The sequence below is a fragment of the Primulina eburnea genome, chromosome 7 (assembly GCF_022965805.1).
Source record: "Primulina eburnea isolate SZY01 chromosome 7, ASM2296580v1, whole genome shotgun sequence".
Classification (NCBI taxonomy): domain Eukaryota; kingdom Viridiplantae; phylum Streptophyta; class Magnoliopsida; order Lamiales; family Gesneriaceae; genus Primulina; species Primulina eburnea.
This window is the reverse complement of record NC_133107.1, coordinates 126,352-150,912: the sequence shown is the minus strand read 5'-3', so window position 1 is coordinate 150,912 and position 24,561 is coordinate 126,352. Positions and strand designations below refer to the sequence as shown.

The 24,561-nt window shown below is 40.3% G+C and overlaps 2 protein-coding genes across 5 annotated transcripts; both read right to left on the bottom strand.

Annotated features, from left to right (window-relative positions):
- Positions 1 to 300: 300 nt before the first annotated feature.
- Positions 301 to 2,221, bottom strand: LOC140836241 (uncharacterized). The gene is made up of 5 exons (XM_073201618.1): positions 2,055 to 2,221; positions 1,612 to 1,683; positions 1,359 to 1,525; positions 1,043 to 1,154; positions 301 to 679 (listed from the first exon to the last, which is right to left on the bottom strand). Exons 1-5 carry the CDS (start codon positions 2,091 to 2,093, stop codon positions 455 to 457), a joined length of 615 nt encoding a protein of 204 aa, XP_073057719.1. The 5' UTR covers positions 2,094 to 2,221; the 3' UTR covers positions 301 to 454.
- Positions 2,222 to 4,873: 2,652 nt separating this feature from the next.
- LOC140836240 (mitochondrial import receptor subunit TOM20-like) lies at positions 4,874 to 7,524 on the bottom strand. 4 transcript variants are annotated; one of them, XM_073201615.1, is made up of 6 exons: positions 7,320 to 7,524; positions 7,151 to 7,229; positions 6,750 to 6,919; positions 6,618 to 6,665; positions 5,778 to 5,864; positions 4,874 to 5,169 (listed from the first exon to the last, which is right to left on the bottom strand). In XM_073201615.1, exons 1-6 carry the CDS (start codon positions 7,413 to 7,415, stop codon positions 5,041 to 5,043), a joined length of 609 nt encoding a protein of 202 aa, XP_073057716.1. In that variant the 5' UTR covers positions 7,416 to 7,524; the 3' UTR covers positions 4,874 to 5,040. The 4 variants fall into 4 exon arrangements, with proteins under 4 accessions (XP_073057716.1, XP_073057717.1, XP_073057718.1 ...); XM_073201616.1 differs by having other exon boundaries at positions 4,874 to 5,166; XM_073201617.1 differs by having other exon boundaries at positions 4,874 to 5,163.
- Between the last annotated feature and the right edge of the window lie 17,037 nt (positions 7,525 to 24,561).

Genomic DNA, 24,561 nt, shown 5'->3' with positions numbered 1-24,561 from the left:
ATTTTTACGTCGGGCATAATTATTATTATTATTATTATTTTGAATAAGTCGGGCATAATTTTCTAAGTGATTTATTTGTTATCCATCAACGCATACATGGAAAGTGTATGCCACTGCCTTTTTTCTTTTTCTTTTTTTTTTTTTTACAGAAAAGTGGTTTCCAAACCCAAGGATAACCATCAAAAACTCAATTTAATAGCAGTTGAGCTTTCCAAGGTCCCTACCGATGACCTCAGATATGAAGTTAGCCAAAGCCAACTTCTCTCATTCCATGCACTCTTAACTTACCAGTCCCGCCAGTTGCACAACTTTTAATCTAAAATTTAACAGAGGATTGAACAAACCAGGCAAAACATTTTCGGTGTCATTAGCAGTTTTCCTTATCAAACAAATCTAAGTACGAACTCAGAGCCCATAATCAATGTGTTGAACATAGACCAAAGGAAGAGCCACCTCAGATCTCCAGAATTGATCCCACCTTGTTCCGCCTTTTGCCTTTTTTAGTGTTTGTTTCGTCCTGTTCTTGTTGCTCTGCTTTCTTTTGAGCTCGAATCATAGCTCTTCTGGCACGGGGCCGCATTTCACGCACTTGTCTTGGGGGCATTATATAATGCTCGAGAGACCTATCACCAAAAGGGTGTTCACTGCCAGCAAATATCCTTAATTTTCTGTCTCTATCCTGCACAATGAAAATGGCAACAATCATAAACCTAGCGCTGGAAACTCAAATCTAAATTATGTGACTATCATGATGTTGCCAGAAGCAGCATTTACATGGGGATCATACAAGATGGGCATAAATATCTCACGATAGCAATCCATCATATAGCAGAGACTTCACTCCTGTGAATCAGTAGTATTCTTTAACAGGTCGGAAAATACAAAAGTAAAAGCTCAATTAAAGGGTCCATCTCCAAAGTGAGTGTTTCACAAAGTTAGTATTTCAGAAATTTTAGCACCCCTCAATTTAAAAATATAACAGACTGATGATACCCATATAGACCAGAAAGGTTGCGCAGTTGATAAGTTAACACTGACTCACATCACGTAGTTTGTTTCTAGGAAGCATGCGAAGTATGGCTTTGCGAATTACTTCTGTAGGATCCTTGGCCATCTGGTCTTTCAAACTCCTTTCTTTGAGGTGGCCTATATACCTATGTCATCAAAAAGCCACGAATTGTAAGCATATGGGATGATTGCATGCCTAAAACACAATATTATCACAAAAAGTTAGGTATGTTCTTTAGAATTTTCAATTTCAAAAAGAACCAGGAGTAGCCAAGGAATTATCAAAATACCAGCTCCATGATGCAACTAACTATAAAGCAACAATATACAAATTAATATCTTGTACTTGCCCTGTATGCCATTGATACAACTTATCAGTCATTTTCCTTCCAGTGACGCATACATCTTTAGCATTTATAACAATGCACATATCCCCCTCATCCCGATTGGGAACATATGTGGGCTTATCCTTGCCCTGAACAACAGTTGATATGTGGGAAGCTAACCTCCCAAGGACCTACATCAAAAGGTGATACACTGTAATCTACTGCTAAATGTAAAGTAGAAAGTATATCAGCTAGGTCTCACGGAGGTGTACTCTACCTGTCCTTTTGCATCAAAAACTCTCCATCTCAAACCATCCAAATTAATACGTCTCAGCCCTGCAAGGGCTTTCTACAAGAGTATTGATGAGTTTTTGGTTAGCTCTCCTCCGGCTCATAGATTAATATCACATTATAATCAAATTATACATAACCAAAGGATAACTTTTAGTCGATCTAAATCAAAACACCAGAAACCAGCATGAAGTTCGAACAGGGACATTACCCTTAACAAAGACAAACAACAAACAAATACTGCGTATGTATCACGTGAGAGGGAAAAAAGACAGAAATTAAAATTTATCCGCGTGCACATTTTCCACAAACACCTGGCACGCACTCACAAGACACTCAAAGATTGGTAGCTATGTTAGGAATAAGTAAAAAAAACCCCGAGGAAGCGAAAAATAACCAAGAAAACATAAGAATCAAAACATCGCGTGCCTTAAGATTTCCACTGAAAGCTTGAGATGCGGTCGACATGGTTTTTCTGGATCCGTAGTATTTTCTTTGGCCGATGATTCAAAGTAAGAAGAAGTAAGGCAAACAAAGGGGGAGGTTCCGGAAGTTTGGGCCTGCAAACTTTCTTGATTATATGGGCCAGAAGGTCGTTCCTCGTCCATCCCAATAGGGAGACTGGTTAATCACTCTTTGTAATTAAAGCTGTAACAAGTCTGTATCGGTAGGTGCATTTGATGAAAGTGGAATTAAGCATATTTTTTTTTTTTTTTACATTTATGATTGATTTATATTTTGGTACGATATTTAAGATATTATAAAATAATAAATATAATAATCATACAAGTTAAAAATATATCAAACAATATAATATTTATCTTTATACATTATACATCTTTATTTTATCTCTATTTTATCACGCTTAGTTACTGACAAAATCTATAGCACCAAACGGTATCTTAAGGTTGTAACTTTGGAATGAACCGTGGAAATATTTATCTAAACATGATCATTTTTGTTATTTTCAAATTAATGAGTTTTTCATATATTTTTTTATTTGAAGTCATATATATAAACCAATGTTTTCATAATCGGATCGGTTGAATCAACAATCAAACTGAAAAACCATTATATTATATAAAATAATAATATATTTAAAATTATAAAGATATTAAATGTGCATATAAATAATAAATGAGATATATTTATCCATGTTTAAAATCTAAAAAACATACATCAAATCAAATACAATTATATAATATTTTTTAAAAAAATAAATAAAAATAATATTTAATATTACTAAAATAATATTTTTAGTAAAGTTCAAAATCCAAATAATCATATGTAACAAAATAAATAAAAGTTTAGATTTTAAATATAAGAAATAATTTTTTTAAAGAAAATAAAAAATAAAAATTTAAAATGGGTGCAGTTTATAGCATTGTTCCGAACAGAACCCATGACCTATTCTCGGTCAAATCGATTCAACCAATCGATGCGATTTGGTATTGAAAACATAGCTATAGACTATATAAAAATTTAAAATATAAATAAAGATACAATTTAAATTAAAAATATAAGTAAAAAAATAAGTTTTTGTGAGATATTCTCACAAATCTATATTAGTGGGACGAACTGACTCGATCAAAATTTACAAAAAAATTATTTTTGGCATAAACAGTGATATTTTTTTAAAACATTAAAATTCATGTGATGATATTGTACGTGGATGATAAATTGATAGCTTGTGTAGATGGAAATGAGATTACCAAGCTCAAGTCTCACTTCAAAACAGAATTCGATATGAAGTATCTTGGTCATCAAAAATGATCCTTGGAATGGAGATCAAGAAAGAGGGGAAGCAACTTCATCTATCTTTCTTAAATGTCTTATATTGACAAAGTATTGGATAAGTTTGGAATGTCAAGTGCAAAGAAAGTGCTAACAGCCTTAGCACAATACTTTAAACTCATTGCAAAACAGAAACCAGAGACCAATGAGGAAATTATTTACACGACTAAGTTGTCATATGCAAGTTTTGTAGGCTGAGTCATGTATGCAATGATTTGTACAAGGCCTGATTTAACCTATGCGGTAAGTATGGTTAGCAGATTCATTACGACCAACTTTGGAAAAACTCACTAGGAGGCTCTTAAGTGGATAATGAGGTACGTAAAGGTATCGGTGAAGTATGGTTTGGTTTATGGTGGAGCTAATGAAACAAATGAGGCAATGAAGGGCTTTGTGGACTCTGATTTTGCAGGTGCATTGATGCTCGAAAGTCTATCACTGGATATGTGTTAACAATGTTTGCAACCGCTGTTAGTTGGAAGGCAAAACTTCAACTGGTTACAAAAGCTGAATACATTGCCATTATAGAGGGATTAAAGAAGCTTTGTGGTTACGTGGATTGGTTGTTGAACAAAAAGTTCAGGATGCAAAATTGAGGTTGTTTTGTGATAGTCAAAGTGCAATGCACTTGAGGGAAGTGGTTACTAAAGGAGAACTGGCAGTGTAAAAGGTTAGGACCAATGATAATGTACCTGATGTTTTAACAAAATCGTTGCCAGGGGAAATAATCTGAAATTTGTTAGTTTTGAAGAGCAGGAAGGCCATTAGGATGAAGGCAAGAGTGACAAGCAGCATCCGGAATCAATCGAGACAAGGTGGAGAATTGTGAATATTGTCTCAAGGCATCGACTCATATCCAATGGATTTTACTAAGATGGAGCTGGTTCATTAGCACAAGTATATATTAAAAGTAGTCAAGATTCTGGTGAAACAAGTTGGAGTGGTTAAAGTAGTTACTGATATATGGCCGTTGACATGTGCGCACGCGCGCGCACACATACACACGCATATACGTTTGATGGATATGAGTAATTTTGCTCACCACATCAGAATACTCCAGTAGAACTCGTAAATTATTTCTGTCAATCGATCTTTTTTTGTACTTTCTTTTTTGTTCCATTACTAACCAATAATGAGTTATCTTAATAATGATAACATGCTCATTTCTGTCTTGTTTTACCACTTTTTTTTATCATCACAATATCTTTCTCTCAATTATTCCATTTTAGGTCAACTTGTTACTCTTTTAACTCTTGGGCTCATGAATTACTATATAAAGTAAGTGATACAATAAAAGGAGTGGATTGATTATATAGAAATGGAAGAGTCAGTCGCCTTTTAATTTAAGATGTTCGACTAGAAGAAAGAGAGTGTGCATTTCTATTTATAGGAACTAAATTCATTGGAAAGATTTGAAATCAACTAAGGAAAAGGTAAGTGGACAAAAAAAATAATAATGGCAAATATGAGCGCTTAAAATATCACAACTGGGTGAACAAGAGGAAACAATACCAAAGGAAAAGGTAAGACAACCAAAGAAAAAACAAGAATTCCACAAGTAACCATGGTAAGATCCTTCGGCAATTGTATCTGAAAATTCAAATGAGGCAAATGCCATAGTTTATCTTGGAGGAGGTGAGGGAACATTAGATTTGGCAAATCCCACCCACGCAACAATGCCAACCGCAAGAATTACCCATCCAAAAATATCATATTTGAGATCACTAGTTTTAGCCTTTTTTGTCTGCTGCTGATGAAAAGATACCACACTTTAATGTAACAACAAAGAAATGAAATATCAAGCACAAAATAAGCGGTTCAAGCAACACAACCAAAAATTCACTGGTGAACCTAGGTTACAAGCAAATGATAAGTGAGGCAAGAGACAACTAAAACTATCAGGACATGTGTACCATTTCCAATTATATTTCTAATTCAGTCAATATCCGTTGTTATCTTCACAATGAATATACAAATCGTAGACGTATGGAGAAGCAGTCCAAGCAACAGTTACATGCAAGTGGAAGTAGGCTTGAAAGAGGTCTAAGTGTGGGTAACAAGGTATGTGGCTTCAGAGATGTCAAATGCTGGCCAGGCAGACACAAGGGGGAGAGACTGACTGGTAGTGGCTGAAGCAATATATTAGCAACAAGGATAAAGGCAAGGAGAAGTTCCTTCATATTGAGTTTCTCCTCAACAACAATCGATAACACAGACAAGATCTTAAAATTTGTTACGAGAGTAAAATACGTAAAAGAAAATGCATGTAGTTCGTAATTATCAAATGACAATCTATATTAGTGTAGATCAATAATTAGTCACATCAAAACTGAAATGCAATGAACCTGAGATGTGTACCTTTGTGTTGGTAGATGCAGAAGGGCCTGGTCCCATGGCCTGCTGAGAGAAACCATGCTTGTGGAATTCCACATGTAACTCAGGAGCCTTAGGAACAGAGATTGCAACACATATGCATACATCAGTTGGCCAAACATAGCATAGATGAAGAAAACAATATAACTATTGATAATTGATATTAAGAATCCAGTTGAGTCCGACCATTATCGAACACGAAAACGAGATAAACATAAATAACAAAACTAAGCAATTCATAAAATAAACTGATACCCCAACCATCCAGAAAACCAATAACAACAACAATAATCAAGCCTTTATCCAACTAAGAGAGAACATTTGCAGTTGCTCCCATTGAAGAAAAACATAAGAGAGACACAATTAAGATGGTAATGGCATATACTTATGCAACCAATAAATGACCCGATGTGAGACCATGACAAATACACACATTAACCGAGGAAGAATAATACGTATAGTACTTGGTTAGCAATGATAAAATACAATAAAATTTATTTAAATATAGACTTGGTTAGCAACCGTCTAGAAAACCAAAACCAAAACCAAAAACAAAAATAAAACATGATTGGAATGGAAAGCCGCAAAATCCAGAGGACCAACTACCAAGTAGTCCAACTATAATATCCAAGAATCCATAAAACTCCCTCATCCTACTCGAGAATGTTCCAAAATAATTTTCACCCATTGACAGTTTTCTAGTCTAATAAGAAACATGTATAACATTTCTCAATGCATTGAAGTTTCAAATCCCAAATCACATACCTTTAAATGCGATTGCATCAAAACTAAGATTGTAAATCAGAGACAGTAGGGAGAATGTACCTTTACCGCTACTTCTAAAGATTTCTTGTAAAGCTCGTTTGATGGCTCCTGCAGCCACCAGAAAATCGATGCAATGCCATCTCAACAAGGAAAGTGGATGCACAACAAAAAATCTAATGCAGTAGAACATACCAGTTCCACTGCTTGCTCATAGTACAGAGCCGCCTTATCAAAGTAAGGCCTGGCCTCATCGAGATCTGGAAAAAGAAATGCATTGGATGTATATGCATTCCCAAGGGCCCAAAGGGTATCATGCTTTCTTGGATCAACATCCAGTGCCTCCTCCAACTTGGATATAGCATCTGCAAAACCGTTAAATAACTAAAGTTTGATGGCAAAAATCGAGACCTAAGTTATCTTTCAACCTAAATAAAAGTTTCAATATCGGTCCAGTCATAAAATCCTTTCCACTGCACTAGATTATCCATTCATCAATTATTCTACAACATTATCCGGTCAAAATAACACAGAATGCATCCAAAACAAATCAACAAATCAAAACCACGATACAAAATACAGCAAAGTATCTGAACCTAGAACCATCTTCTTGGACTCCGGACCGCTCTGAAACTGCGCTAACTCCAGTAACACCCCGCCCCATCTAGTCAAATTCTGAGCCCATCAAGTAAAATTTCAGACTTTGAGAAGTTAAAATACATATTTAGAAATAGATAGATGGTATGCGCATGTATGAGTCCTCACATCAGTATCAAGAGGATTTTTGGCGTAGGTAGCTTCAGCAGTTCTACGAGCGTGCTCAAAGAAGAGGAGACGATCGAAATCGCTAGACATATCCATGATGTAGTTTGTCTGATGATCTTCGAGTTCCCCAAAGCACTTCTTTCAAGTAAATAGGGTTTCGGATTTTATAATTGTGCGCTTTTGGGGGTCCAGAATGAGACTATATGCGGCCACGAGTTTGGCCCGTGGGAAGTGTGACGTCAGTACACATGTGAAATGTAGCCCTATCCATGGAGTGTCGCGCCACGTGTGAGATGTAGTCCCACGGTTTTTAAAAATACTAGTAAATGATGTATACGTATGCGTAAATTAATTATAACTAGTAACCGTGGCACACGTGTTGTGTGTGTCCTGAATACATGCGACTAATATATTAAATATTCATAATATTACAACATAATGACGTTACAACATAAAGAAGAGAGTTTATTTTTCACGGTGGTTAGTTTGGAGAAGTAATAATATTATTTTTCACGTGAGCAGTTTCCTTATGACGATGATGAATATAATATTATTTGTTAAGAAAAAATATAATATAAAAAATGAGAAAGGGTAAAATAGGAAAGAAAGTTGGTGTCTTCGTAGAGCGGTTATTATTAGGGGCTCAACTATAATAAAATAGTAAATAGTAAATATAAAAAATTAAAAAGGGTAAAACAGGAAAGAAAGTTGGTGTCTTCATAGAGCGGTTATTATTAGGGCCTCATACTTAATATAATAGTATATATTCACGATGAAAAAAAAAATCGATGCTAGGGTGCCTCGTTTTTCAGGGCAGGAAGAAGTAGAAAAAACCTCTTGACGTGCTTTTGTATAGCCTAGAAATATATACTTATAATTTAGCATTCTGATTTATTTATAATATTGAAGACAAAAAACACTAAATTTGATAACTTGTTAAGGGATTTGAATATTAATTTCATCGATCTCACACCTAATCTCCATGTGGCGAAAAGCCGACATCGAGGTTCCGAAAATCCAAGTGAATTAATCATTTTGACTAAATGTTGCTCCGACTTTGCTCGCTCTCCTTGATAGAGCCCTCCGGGCGTATTTACAAATACTGTCTCAAGTAATCCTATTTCATCATATATGAGGGAGATAATCAATAGATTCTTTTTCGGGCGCAATTCATCTTTCCTGAACGCAACATACAACCCTCCGTTGTGATTCGTGGGGAAATAAAGAAATAGATCAACAAGTCTTTAATGGAAACAGATAAAATCGCGTTATATAGAAGATATTCATATTTAAATCATCTAGTCCTTGTTAGGAGTCCCTTGAACCCTTGGTATTGAGATCTTTGTGAAAAAATAGACTGTCACAACTTATGATTGATTGATAGAGTAGAGTGGGTAGAGAAATAATAAGAAAGTGAAATCACATTCACAAAATGAATGGACATTGCTTACAACTCAAAAGAACGTGATTGATCTTAAGGCACCTTTCATCACAACACGTCAAAAGGATGGCATCCAATTCAATATTTGATCAGAATGATAAAGCAGTAGTACTGGAAGCCATTTATTTAGTGGTGTTATTACTTGTTTATTTATATATAAAAAACAAACTAAGGAGTGTGGATGAGAATACAGTAGAAAAAGTTGGTGGACACAAAAAGATACTTTGATCTTTTTTTTTGAGTGTGAAATTGGTTATGGGGGCCATCTAAATAAATCAATTTTCAAGAAAGTTTTTATATAGCATGGACATTTTTTTTAATATAGTAAAACAACAACTACATCTTTAAGTTATTTAAAATAAATTCATCCAAACATATCAACAATTTATTTTTAAAATAAGATCATATAAATTATAAAATTGCTTATATAAAAGACAGGTGTTTATAAGGTATTTTAAACAAATTTAGCTAAACACTCTCTAATATGATGTGTGTATGTGTATATTAGAAATTTTAGTCAATTTTTTGATATGACGTTGATATGTAACTGATACGTCACTGACATGGGTAGTGTAGCATTGGTATTATAGGTGAAAAATGATTAAAATTGTCAAAAATTGTAAGGTACATGAATAAGAATAAAATTCGATAACATAAAAGTCTAAAATCGCACCGAAGTAATTATACCTGAACAAAAGTAAAATTTTTCCTATTTATAATGATTTAAGTATGGTTGATGAATTTGAAAATTTTATATTATTCATATTTGTTTGTGTATGGTTGTCGGTTGATTAATTTGAAATATTTATATTATTTGTAATGATTTATGTATGATATATTTTTTTTAATATATATATTTTTTGTGTGTAGGCCCGCCTAACTTGCAACGCATGGCGAGTTGGGTATGGATTTTCTCACCCCACTCGGTTTGACGGGGGATTGAGCCGAGTAAGCCTGTTTGACAGTTATAATTATTAAAATACTAGACAATGCACACATATATATTGAAGGTAACAATTTAAAATTAGTGAAGTTCAAAAGAGACATGAATTTTAAGTCCTTAGAGCCAACACTACTATAATTATAAAAGTTTTTAGAAGCACAAAATTCGACTATAAACATTTGTAAAATTAAAAACAAAAAAATTTAGGACATTATCCATGTATATAGTATATTAAGGAAGAAAACAAATTGGACACCGAAAAGAAACAAAGACATGGACCCCGTGCCTTAGTCCGTGTGGGCTCGCAAGGATGACACCAAGAAGAAAACGAAGGCATGACCTCGTGTACGGGTCCGTGTACCCTCGCTGGACGAAAACTCACGAATTTCTGTACATGCAATGCTTATCATCCTAGACTCGATTGTACGGACCATGAACTGACAACCCGAGATCCATCATAGCATGCCACAACATCGAACCAAATTCGTACAAACACCAAAAGCAACGACGTCCACCCTACGACACATACAATTCAAAAACGTAGCAATTGACACCAACTCGTTTCCTACGACTTTTAATGTACTCGAGTGCCTACCGACACTAAATGACATATCAAATAACAACCCAAAATAACACTAAGCATACCTAGACGCAGCAACGATCACCCGTCGATCCCCCAACGAAGCCTGCAACAATAAAATCTCAAGAACACATTAATACATAATTTTCTGAAAATGCAGTTTGAGCAGTCCCAAGAAAAACGTCATAACTCACTCAATTTTTATCCAAATGTATCGAATTTACTGTCAAATCGAAGGTATCGAAAAGTTATACAGTTTGTGTTGAAAGTTTTCTCAGAATTACGACCGAAAAATAACAGTATTTAAAAAGATAGTAAAAACGAGTTTTCAGATCTAAAACTTGTTTCAAAACTGATCCAAACCATTTTCCGCTCAAACAACGAACGTAAAACATGAATTTTTACGCATAAAAATAACACAACACATAATATGACGAGATCGATGCAGAAATAACAGAATATACGTGCTTTTTGATGATTTGAAATACCGTAACGACGACACCGACGCGGGGAAGGAAGCGAGGTTGATCCGGGACGATTGTGGCTCGGTTTTCTTGAAATAAAATCACCGAAACTGTTGAAATTCTTTGAAGGGAGGGCGGCTGCTGAGTTTTCTTAAGAACCCTAGGTTTTGACTCTTAAAAAAAATAAAACCAGAACGAATTGTGATAGTGTGTGTGTGTTACAGCTTTGTGTGTGTGAAAAAAGTGTAAGTGTGTGTGTGACTAACATGAGTTATTGGTGAAATTAGGGAAAATAAATTGCTTGATCATGAATTAACCACTAATTTAAAGTTAATCAAACACTAATTCACTCAATTACCTTAATTCAAATAAAATACACACTAATTTTATAACATTCTCCTTTAATAAAATAAAATCCACAAAAATGCTAATTTTAAAAGTTTTAAACTCTTAAATCCACTAAATAAATAAGTTAGGATTTAAAATGCTAAACTTAATAAATTATTTAAAAAATGCCCCAACCTCAACTTAAAATAAAACAACACATTTTAAATTACCAAAATCGTCACCGATCTTTTCCTCGATCTCGCTTCGAATAATCGCCTGAAACATGAAACTCGAAAACAAATATTTTAACGTGCATCACCTAAACATGAATAGTTTAAAATAATTTATTTTCATAAATCACGCTCTGCTAAAATCAATATAAAATTAATTAAATGATTTAATATTTAAATAAATGCATGGGTTAAACGTGTACTGAATTTGGGCACTACAGTTCATCCCCCACTTATACAAATTTCGTCCTCGAAATTAAATCTTACCGAACAACTCTGGGTAGCGAAGTCTCATATCTGCCTCTGACTCCCAAGTGGCCTCTTCCACTGATTGGTTTAGCCACCGGACTTTGACTAGCTTAGTCACCTTGTTCCAATGTCTACGCTCTTGTCGGTCTAGGATTTGGATAGGTCTTTCCTCATACGACAGATCGAGAGTCAACTGCAACAGCTAGAAACTCAACACGTGCGAAGGATTAGCTAGGTACTTCCTCAGTATCGAGACATGGAACACATTGTGTACCCCGGCCAGATTTGATGGAAGGGCAACACGATAAGCTAGTGTCCCAACTCTGTCTAGAATCTCAAACGGTCCAATAAACCTCGGACTCAGCTTTCCTCTTTTACCAAACCTCATAAAACCCTTCATAGGTGCTATCTTTACGAAAACGTGATCACCAACGGAAAACTCGAGATCTCTCCTCCTCTTATCAGCATAGCTCTTTTGGCGACTCTGGGCGGTCTTCATTCTATCTCGAATCTTGATCACCACATCTGCAGTCTGCTGGACTATCTCTGGACCAAGTTCTGCTCTCTCACCGACTTCATCCCAATTAATCGGTGATCTGCACTTACTTCTATACAACACCTCGTAGGGAGCCATACCTATAGATGATTGGAAACTGTTGTTGTATATAAACGTCACTAGCGGTAGCTTCGATTCCCAAGTCCCCTAGAAAACGATCATACAATCTCGCAGTAAATCCTCCAATATTTGAATCACTCGCTCAGACTGGCCATCTGTCTGCGGGTGAAAAGCTGTGTTGAAAAGCAACTTCGTCCCCATGGCTGCGTGCAAACTCTTCCAAAAGGACAATGTAAACTTCGGGTCCCTGTCGGATACAATAGAAACTGGGATCCCGTGCAATCGAACAATCTCCCTGATATAAAGCTCTGCGTACTGCGTCATGGAGAAAGTCGTCTTCACTGGCAAGAAGTGCGCTGACTTAGTGAGTCTGTCCACTATAACCCAAATAGAATTTGATCATCTGACTGAACTCGGTAACCCAACCACAAAGTCCATGGTAATATTCTCCCATTTACACTCCGGGATGGGAAGTGGCTTAAGCATTCCTGCTGGTCTCTGATGCTCTGCCTTCACCTGCTGACAAGTGAGGCATTCAGACACAAATCTACGGATGTCTCGCTTCATCCCTGGCCACCAATACAAAATCTGCAGGTCCTTGTACATCTTGGTCCCTCCCGTGTGAATGGAATACAGAGATGCATGTGAATCAGTCAGAATATCCCCTCTGATCGAATAAATACTAGGCACCTACATTCTACCTCTGTATCTCACAATACTATCTGACACTGTGTGGAGTACTCTGCCCTTGGCTTTATCTTTCAGTCTTCATTTCTGTAACTGCTCATCTGAAGACTGACCCGCACGAATACAGTCTAGCAGAGAAGATTGGACTGTCAGATTAGACAGCCTTGGAGCTATGTCCTCGAGATAAACTTCTAAACCAAAACTCTGAATCTCAGACTGAAGAGGTCACTGTACTGACAACTGTGCTACAACTGCCACTTTTCTGCTCAAGACGTCTGCGACAACATTAGCCTTTCTTGGATGGTAGCTGATCTCGCAGTCGTAGTCTTTCACCAAGTCTAACCACCGTCTCTGTCTTATGTTCAGTTTCTTCTACGTGAAGAAATACTTGAGACTCTTGTGATCGGTAAATATCAGACATTTCTCTCCGTACAAGTAATGTCTCTAAATCTTCGATGAAAAGACAACGACGGCTAATTCTAAGTTATGCGTCGGGTAATTCTTCTCATGTACTTTCAGCTTCCTGGAAGCATAAGCTATAATCCGACCCTGCTGCATCAACACTGCGCCTAACCTGAGCTAAGATGCATCGGTGTATAGCACAAAATCACCTTGTCCTGTCGGCATGGCTAACACTAGTGCTGAAATAAGAGCTTGCTTCAAAGTATCGAAGCTCTTCTGCACTCGCCACTCCACACGAACTTAACATTCTTCTTGGTCAGTGAAGTGAGTGGCACTGCTATGGATGAAAACCCCTGAATAAACTTACGGTAGTAACCGGCTATACCCAGAAAATTGCGGATCTCTGATGCATTCTTCGGTTCAACCCAATCTCTAACTGCTGCCACCTTGGCTGGATCCACCTCAATCCCATTGCTAGATATAATGTGACCCAAAAACGCTACCTTCTCCAACCAAAACTCGCACTTACTGAACTTCACAAATAACTTGCGACTTTGCAACGTCTGCAAAACTGTCTTCAGGTGCTGACTGTGCTCCTCATTACTCTTCGAGTAAATAAGAATATTGTCAATGAACACTATGACGAACTGATCAAGGTAGAGCTGAAATACTCAGTTCATGAGGTCCATGAAAATTACTGGAGCATTCGTCAGTCCGAATGGCATCACTAAGAACTTGTAATGCCCATACCTGGTCCTGAAGGCTGTCTTGTGGACATCTGCATCTTTCACCTTCAGCCGGTGATACCCTGATCGAAGATCTATTTTAGAGAACATCATGGCTCCCTGCAACTGATCAAACAAGTCTTCGATACTAGGAAGTGGGTACTTGTTCTTTATTGTTACTGTAGTATCCCGATGCCTAATTTGAGTTAATTATTGGATTAATTATATTTCGTTGGGATCGGAAGGACCGAACCGGGTTCGGATCGTCTGAAGAGGGTTCGGATCGTCCGATCAGGGTTCGGATCGTCCGAAGACAGGTGGCTGGACACGTGGAAGACATGCAAGGTTCGGATCGTCCGATCAGGGTTCGGATCGTCCGAAGACAGGTGTCTGGACACGTGGAAGACATGCAAGGTTCGGATCGTCCGATCAGAGTTCGGATCGTCCGAAGTGTGCCGGATCGGATCTTCCGAAGTGGATCGGATCTTCCGATCGTTGTCTATAAATAGAGGCGCGAGGTTTCACTTTTTACTCGCCAATTCCGAGTGTTCCAGAGCGTTTTAGTCGTTTCTGATGGGTTTCTAGTCTTTTCCCGAGGTTTAGGCACTAGCGGGGAGCTACTAGTCTTGTAGCGGAGCTATGCTCTAGTTGGGAGCTAGCGGCATCAGTGGGCTGACTACGGACGCAGGCTTGATTCTAGGGCTGATTGCTAGGATCTACTGATTTGAGGTACGAAAGTACTATCCGAGATAGCAGGATTGAGTATGCTTTACTATGTGTTGCATGTTTATATGTTGCATTATTATCTGTCATATGATGCATGGTTTATTATGCGGCATTTGCATAATCATGTTGAGCCTGATTATCTTTGAGATAGCCTGTTGAGAGGGTGCTCAGCCCTCGTTTGTTGTGGATGGTTGGACCCCGTTGGCCGACGGTGGTCAGGTCACCGGTATATCCACAGGTTTATTTTGGTATGGGAGCCACCTCCTGGTGCGACGGCGCAGAGTGCTACATACCTTGACGTCATTTACCTGAGCAGTATTTCGTTATACCCAGATCCTGGTATCCAGTACATTTTGCATACATGCATGTCATAGTCTTGTATACTCATGCTTTCGGTGCTGAGCGTTTTATGCTCACGTCCTCGGTTTATCTCTGTTTTGGACACCCTATTCGATGGGGCAGGTCTCAGGTTGGACGGTCCAGGAGGGAGTGGACAGGGAGCTGGCAGAGGTTGACTTGTAGTTGTCGGTATTTGTTCTTGAATTTAGTTCGATCTGGTTGTTTAAGTATTTTTGTACTTACAGATTCGATTGGGTTGTATTACTGTTTTTCCGCTGTTTACCTGATTCAGTTTAAATGTTAAATTTTGCATGCTTAAGTTCTGATTAGTAGGTGATTCTGGAACGGGTCACTACATTTATGGTATCAGAGCATGCATTAAGATTTTGGGATTAGGAACTGTTCTTTTGGGTTTAATCTCTAGTAACTTTTGTAGCTAGCGATGTCTGGTTTTGACGACGATGCTAGTAGTCATGGCAGCATTGGACGCTGGGGAGACCGCGACGATCGGGAGCGTCGCCGAGAGCATCGAGAACGTCGTCAACACCGTCGTGATGAGCCTCGGAGTTTTAGTATGCATCGGTTCTTGCAGATGGGGCCGAAACCTCTTTCGGGCGGTGAGACTCCGGATGTTGCGGAGAACTGGCTCGAGAGGATGGAGAGCTGCTTCAAGACTTTTCAGTGCTCGGCGGAGCAGCAGATTGATACCCTTGATTTCTTGCTGGAGGGTGGTGCGCGTAAGTGGTGGAGGTCTACCTCTGCACCGATAGTTCAGCGACAGGGTCGAGTTCTTTGGGCCGATTTCCGAGCCGCTTTCATGCTGCTTTACTTTCCGCCAGCTCTTCTGCAGACCAAGGCGATTGAGTTGATCAATCTGAAACAGGGAAGTTTGTCTGTTGATGAGTATCAGCAGAAGTTCTTTGAGTTGCTTCCGTATGTTCCACATGTCAGTGACAATGCTAGTGCCAAGTATAACCATTTTCTTCAGGGCCTCAATCAGGAGATTTATGATCGGGTTGTTGTCTGCGATGATCCGACATCGTATGAGGGCCTTGTGAATCGTTGTCGCCAGGCTGAGGGCAGTTTGCTGAGAGGTCGAGCCATGCAGTCTGCTCGTCCTACTAGTTCTTTGGGTCCCCGCGCCCAAGCATTCAAGAAGGCTGGATCTACTTCTTCTTCCTCTGGATCTGGAGGAATTCACCATTTTGGGAAGAAGAAGGGCCCGTGTCAGCATTGCGGGAAGGATCATCCGACGGAGCGTTGTCGCAAGGTTGCGGGTGCTTGTTACAAGTGCGGTGAGATGGGCCACATGAAGAGAGATTGTCCACAGACGGGCGGAGGATCAGGATCTGGTTCTCAGGCTTCAGTTCATCAGAGGCCACAGCAGGGACAGTCTACTCAGGGTTCTAACCTCCGACCGCGTACTCAAGGGCAGGTCTTTGCTCTTAACCAGGATCAGGCGGCTGAGGAGAACGAGAGAGTTATCGCAGGTGTGTTTTTATTATGTGGATTACCTGCTTACGTTCTCATTGATACTGGTGCATCACATTCATTCATATCTGCGAGATTTGCTAAGCGTTATAAGTTACCTTTCACTTCTTTGGACGTTGTGGTATCTGTTTCCACGCCGATGGGTCATTCGGTGCTAGCTAAACGTCTAGTTTTGGGTTGTCCTCTAGAGTTTGAGGGTAATGTTTTAACTGCTAATTTGATGATTCTTGTGATGGATGATTTTGATTGCATTCTGGGAATAGATGTGGTGACTGTGTTTAGAGCTACTGTGGACTGTTATCAGAAGTTTGTGCAGTTTCGTCCAGTTGAGGGCGACAGTTGGTTTTTCTAAGGAGAGGGAGCGCGACCCCCGATGCCTGTGGTTTCTGCTCTGAAAGCCTGTCGTGCTTTAGAGTCGGGCGGGGAAGGCTACCTTATCTATGCTATTGATTCGTCCGCAGATAGTGTCGGTATCAGTGACATTCCAGTGGTTTGCGATTTTCCGGATGTTTTTCCCGAGGAGATTCCTGGTTTTCCTCCCGTTCGGGAAGTGGATTTCGGCATTGATTTAGTGCCAGGCACGGCACCAATCTCTAGAGCTCCTTATCGTTTAGCTCCATCGGAGATGCAAGAATTGAAACAGCAGTTGCAGGATCTTCTTGACAAGGGGTATATTCGACCCAGTGTGTCCCCGTGGGGAGCACCAGTTCTTTTTGTCAAAAAGAAGGATGGTTCTATGCGGCTCTGCATAGATTATCGGCAGTTGAATCGTGCGACGATAAAGAATAAGTATCCGTTGCCACGGATTGATGATTTATTTGATCAACTGCAAGGTACCTCTGTGTATTCCAAGATTGATTTAAGGTCTGGTTATCATCAGCTTCGAGTTCATCAGGGAGATATATCGAAGACTGCATTCAGGACCCGGTATGGGCATTATGAGTTTCTGGTTATGCATTTTGGGGTGACGAATGCACCAGCAGTTTTTATGGACCTGATGAATCGGGTATTTCGGGATTTCTTGGATAAGTTTGTTGTGGTGTTTATAGATGATATCTTAATCTATTCGCATGATCAGCAAGAACACGTACAACACTTAAGGATTATTTTACAGACACTTCGCGAGAATCAGCTTTATGCGAAGTTGAGTAAATGTGAGTTTTGGATTGACAGGGTTGTATTCCTTGGTCATGTCATTTCTAGCGAGGGAGTTTCAGTTGACCCAAGCAAGGTGGAAGCGGTATTGAACTGGTCGCGTCCGACGACAGTAGCCGAGATCCGCAGTTTTCTGGGATTGGCTGGGTATTATCGCCGTTTCATTGTCAACTTCTCTCAAATTGCTAAGCCACTCACTCAGCTCACTCGGAAAGATGTTTCATTTGAGTGGACATCAGAGTGCGAAGAGAGTTTCTTGGAACTTCGCAGACGTTTGACATCTGCGCCTGTTTTGGCTTTACCGTCTGGATCTGGTGGTTTCAGTGTTTACACCGATGCCTCCTTGCAGGGACTAGGGTGTGTTCTGATGCAGAATGAGCATGTGATTGCTTATGCATCGAGACAGTTGAAGCCTCATGAGGAAAACTATCCTGTTCATGATCTGGAATTAGCAGCGATCGTTTTTGCTTTGAAAATCTGGCGTCATTATCTGTATGGTGAGCGATTTGAGATGTTCACCGATCATAAGAGTTTGAAGTATCTGTTCACTCAGGCTGAGTTGAACATGCGTCAGCGTCGTTGGATGGATCTACTCAAAGATTACGATTGTGAGATCAAGTATCATCCAGGATCTGCGAATCTCACGGCCGATGCTCTTAGTCGCAAGGTGAGGTTATCTGCTCTTCAGACTTGTGCTGTATCTGGGATTATTCAGGATTTCTGTTCGATGGGATTCAATTGTAAGCATCGGAAGGGAACAGAGAGTATCCGTATAGCTACTATTTTGTCCGAGCCAGTTTTGTATTCTCGGATTAGAGATGCTCAGATGTCTGATTCTAAGGTTCAGAAATTAGCTCGGTTGGCTGATAGAGATAATACTTCTGGATTCCACTATCAGTCCGAGGGTCTTTTGTGCTTATCTGGTCGTGTTGTTGTACCGGAAGATGACACTTTGAGGGATGAGATTTTGTCCCAGGCTCATCGTAGCAAGTTGAGTGTTCATCCGGGGAGCAACAAGATGTATAAGGATTTGCGGACTCGATTTTGGTGGAAGGGTATAAAACGTAATGTTTATCAGTATGTCTCCAAGTGCCTAGTCTGTCAGCAGGTGAAGGCTGAGTATCGACGACCCGGAGGTTTGTTACAGAATCTTCCTATTCCGGAGTGGAAGTGGGAGCATATCACGATGGACTTCGTGACTCACTTGCCTATGTCTGTGGGGAATAGAGATGCTATCTGGGTGGTAGTGGATTGACTTACTAAGTCTGCCCATTTTCTTCCGTATAACAGAGATTTCTCTTTCGATCGGATGGCACGGTTGTACATTCAGGAGATTGTACGGTTTCATGGTGTGCCCGTGAGTATCGTTAGTGACAGAGATCCTCGATTTACATCTAGATTTTGGGGCAGCTTTCAGCAAGCTTTGGGCACTACCTTGAGTTTGAGTACTGCATATCACCCAGAGACTGACGGTCAGTCAGAGAGGACTATTCGTACTCTTGAGGATATGTTGAGATCTTGTGTGATGGATTTCGGGCCAGCTTGGCAGGATCATCTGCCACTGATAGAGTTTGCATACAACAACAGTTTTCATAGGAGTATTGGTATGTCTCCGTTTGAAGCATTGTATGGTCGACGTTGTCGTACTCCTCTGTTCTGGGAGGAAGTCGGAGAACGACAGGTCGAGGGTCCAGAATTGATTCAGCAGGCCATGGACAAAGTTCTTGTGATCAAACAGCGGATTAAGACTGCTCAGGATCGACAAGCGAGTTATGCGAACACCAAGCGCAGACCTCTTCATTTTGATGCAGGCGAGAAAGTGTTTCTCAAGGTATCACCTTTTCTGAGGATTCTGAGATTTGGACTCAAGGGTAAGCTATCTCCGAGATTCATTGGTCCTTTTGAGATCTTAGAATGCGTGGGAGATTTGGCCTACAGATTAGCTTTGCCACCGTATCTGTCTAGTGTTCACAATGTGTTTCATGTGTCCTTGTTGAGACGATACGTAGCGGATGAGTCTCATGTTTTGCATCCGACAGAAGTTCAGCTGAATCCGGATTTGTTTTTTGTGGAAAGACCGGTTTCGATCTTAGACCGGAAGGATAAGGTACTGCGGAATAAGACTATTTCTCTTGTCTTAGTGCAGTGGCAGCGCCGAGGTACTGAAGAAGCTACTTGGGAACTAGAGAGTCGCATGCGGTCAGAGCATCCAGAGTTGTTCTAGTTGTAGTATTTTCAGTTATGATTGTAATTTCAGTTGTGCTTTCAGTTGTAATTCATTCTTAAGTTGAATGTATTGTTGTTCAGAATTGTCATTCTTCAGACTCGATTTCGCGGACGAAATCCTTTTTAGGGGGGGAGAATGTAGTATCCCGATGCCTAATTTGAGTTAATTATTGGATTAATTATATTTCGTTGGGATCGGAAGGACCGAACCGGGTTCGGATCGTCTGAAGAGGGTTCGGATCGTCCGATCAGGGTTCGGATCGTCCGAAGACAGGTGGCTGGACACGTGGAAGACATGCAAGGTTCGGATCGTCCGATCAGGGTTCGGATCGTCCGAAGACAGGTGTCTGGACACGTGGAAGACATGCAAGGTTCGGATCGTCCGATCAGAGTTCGGATCGTCCGAAGTGTGCCGGATCGGATCTTCCGAAGTGGATCGGATCTTCCGATCGTTGTCTATAAATAGAGGCGCGAGGTTTCACTTTTTACTCGCCAATTCCGAGTGTTCCAGAGCGTTTTAGTCGTTTCTGATGGGTTTCTAGTCTTTTCCCGAGGTTTAGGCACTAGCGGGGAGCTACTAGTCTTGTAGCGGAGCTGTGCTCTAGTTGGGAGCTAGCGGCATCAGTGGGCTGACTACGGACGCAGGCTTGATTCTAGGGCTGATTGCTAGGATCTACTGATTTGAGGTACGAAAGTACTATCCGAGATAGCAGGATTGAGTATGCTTTACTATGTGTTGCATGTTTATATGTTGCATTATTATCTGTCATATGATGCATGGTTTATTATGCGGCATTTGCATAATCATGTTGAGCCTGATTATTTTTGAGATAGCCTGTTGAGAGGGTGCTCAGCCCTCGTTTGTTGTGGATGGTTGGACCCCGTTGGCAGACGGTGGTCAGGTCACCGGTATATCCACAGGTTTATTTTGGTATGGGAGCCACCTCCTGGTGCGACGGCGCAGAGTGCTACATACCTTGACGTCATTTACCTGAGCAGTATTTCGTTATACCCAGATCCTGGTATCCAGTACATTTTGCATACATGCATGTCATAGTCTTGTATACTCATGCTTTCGGTGCTGAGCGTTTTATGCTCACGTCCTCGGTTTATCTCTGTTTTGGACACCCTATTCGATGGGGCAGGTCTCAGGTTGGACGGTCCAGGAGGGAGTGGACAGGGAGCTGGCAGAGGTTGACTTGTAGTTGTCGGTATTTGTTCTTGAATTTAGTTCGATCTGGTTGTTTAAGTATTTTTGTACTTACAGATTCTATTGGGTTGTATTACTGTTTTTCCGCTGTTTACCTGATTCAGTTTAAATGTTAAATTTTGCATGCTTAAGTTCTGATTAGTAGGTGATTCTGGAACGGGTCACTACAGTTACCTTGTTCAACTCTCGGTAATCGATGCACAGCCTCATACTCCCATCCTTCTTCTTTACAAAAAGTACTGGTACGCCCCACGGTGAGAAACAGGGGCGGATGAATTCCTTGTCGAAAAGCTTTTGAATCTGTTGCTTGAGTTCTAACATCTCAGATGGAGCTAATCGGTACGGTACCTTAGAGATTGGCGTTGTGCCTGACATGAGCTCAATTGCAAACTCCACCTCTCTCTCTGGTGGAAGACCTGTGACGTCGTCAGGAAAGACGTCTGGGAAGTCTCTCACTACTGGCACATCTGATATTGATAGAGTGGGCACGTCATGTGTAGAAATAACGTTCGCCAAGAAGGCCTGACACCCCTTAGAAATAAGTCTCCGAGCCTGAATGCAAGAGATCATGTGAGAGAAACTTCTCCATCTGGTTGGTTCAAACAGAAACTGCTCCATGCCCACCAGTCTAACCAAAACGGATCTCTTCTGAAAATCAATCAACACTCTGTTCCTCGTCAGCCAGTCAATTCCCAGAATAATATCGAACTCTGGCATTGGTAAGACGATCAAGTCGGAATACACTAGGTGGCCGTGTAATTCCAGATCGATATCTCTGACCACACTAGTAGCTGATAATTCTTCCCCTAATAGGACTGTCACTGAATAGTTCACGTCGAGTTCAATAGTCTTGATATCCAAGTGACTAGCGAACGTTTTCGAGATAAATGAATGGGTGGCTCATGAATCTATCAAGGCATGGGTGGCTATTCTCTTAATGAAAATATTTCCCGAGAGACGTTAGCACAACGCAAATTACATCCCAAATTACTAACGTTAATATCAAGCATAATAGAAATTAATATCCTAAATCACCCAAGAATATTTCTAGCACACCAAAAATCTCAAATAAAATTCCAACATGCAAGGCAAAATAATACTGAGCTTAGGTAGAAAAGTTTACCGGTCAGTAATGTCGTGTCTGGGTTCGCCTCCTGTGCATGCATGACGAACACTCTGCCCTGAGTTGGCTGCTTCCACTGTGGGCACTCTTTCAGCATGTGGTCAGTAGCTCCACATTTAAAACACTTGTCTGATCCATATAGGCATTGCCCCGGATGCTGGCGGTTGCACTTAGTGCACACCGAGAAATTTTCGGGCTTCTGAGGCGCCCCCTGCTGCTGAATCGGACCCTTGTCTCTTGGTGGTCCCTGGTAAATCTTCTTCCCTGGCGGCCCCTGATACTGTTTCTTAAACTGGGGTCTCTGATACTGCGGCTGTTGGTGTTGCGGTGGTGCCTGATAGGGCCTCTTGCCCTGCCTGTCCACCTCCATATCCCTCTGATCCTGCTCTGCTGCCAAAGCTCTTGACACGGCAACTGTGTAGGTAGTATGACCAGCAACTCGAACGTCACGGCACAAGACCGGCCGCAATCCATCCATGAAAGCCCTCAGCTTACTCTGGGCTCATTAGCCATCAGGGGTACAAAGTGACATCCCCTTTTGAACTTCCGGACAAATTCTGCCACGCTGATGTCTCCCTGTCGCAGCGTCATGAACTCCCTATTCAATTTGGAGCGTACTTCCTTAGTGAAGTACTTGGAGTAGAACACCTCCTTGAAACCATTCCAAGGCAACACTTGTAAGTCAACTGCCACTGACGCAATCTCCCACCATAATCTAGCGTCCCCTCACAGAAGGAACGTGGCACATCTGATTTTATCTGCATCGGTCAGTTCCATAAAACCAAAGATTACCTCGATGGACTTAATCCATCCCTCAGCTATCATTGCGTCAGTGGTACCCGAAAACTCCTTCAGACTCATCCTCCTAAATCTTTCATAAACTGCCTCTGGCCGGAGCCTCGCCCCTGTGTCCACTGCAGCCTGCTTCCCGCAAACTGTGCGAAGAACTAAGTCATACCTGCAAGCATCTGTGCCTGCATGTCTGGCGATGGAGGTGGGGGATTGGCCCTCTCCTCATCTCGAGGCTCTTGGCCCTCTTCCATTGCTTCCCGGTTAATAATGCGTCTAGGAGGCATACTGTACCAACAATTTACCTAACACGTAAATCCCAGATGCATGAAAATGATATCAATAATAAAATATGCACGTACATTGAACTTAAAACATGGACATGCTGAAATCGGAACTTAATGCTTATTACATAACATAAATTTGAAACCTTAAAACTTACAGACTTGAGGTGTGACTTCGTGAGCTTCTTGCGACTGGCAGTATGCATAACCCTTTACAAGAACACAGCTCTAATACCAACTGTAACACACCGTACTTTTACTACTCAAAATTTGCGGAAGAATTAAAAATTTTCTTAAATATAAAATAACCTTTCAAATTGTGATCAGATACAAAGTTTGCTAAAGAAAATACTTGTTCAAAACATCATAAATCGAAACATAAAATCAAAGTATTTGAGCATTTCATAAAAATTTCGAAAACATGGGCGGTCCTCGGGTTTAGCCTCCGGCTCAGTCTAAGCCTGTTCCTTGGTCCCCACTTCCAGCCTCCTCATAAACATCCTCACCTGCATCGATCAAGTCTAGTGAGTCTAAAGACTCAACTCGTATAAACTGGAAGTACTACATAATAAAATCACATGCAACTTTAAAATAGGACATACATACTTAAAACCTGAACTTGCATGAAAAAACCTGTACATACGTACATACATACTTAAACGTGCCATCCACATAAACTTTTCTTAAACATGCTTGCATACTTGAACATACTAGAACATACTTCATCATTTTGCGTAGAAGCATGTTTCAAAGCAAGTGACCCATAACAAAATCGTCTGATCAGACTAAACCACAATATTGGGATGACAGGGACGTATCCACTGTCACATACATGAGATCCCTATTCATAATTTAACGGGCGGATTGGTCCCCGTTCATAATTTAGCACTTTTCAATCCTGATCTAAACCCGTTCATAATTTAACGGGCGGATTGATCCCCGTTCATAATTTAACGCTTTCCAATCCTAAATATAATTTGGTCACAAGACATTTAGCATACCTCCAAAAACTTAAAATATTTTCTTGCTCGTCAAACATACTTACATGGAGTTGAGGGATTAGTTGGACTTCGATTGGGGCCGCTGCTGCACATACTAACATGAATTTAAATACTTAGCTTGCATGACTTAGACGTAGGTATTCGTGATCACCACCGAAATAAATAAATAACTTAAGACATTCTAAAACACTCGGGACTTGACCTCATATAATCATTGCGTTGAACCATGATATG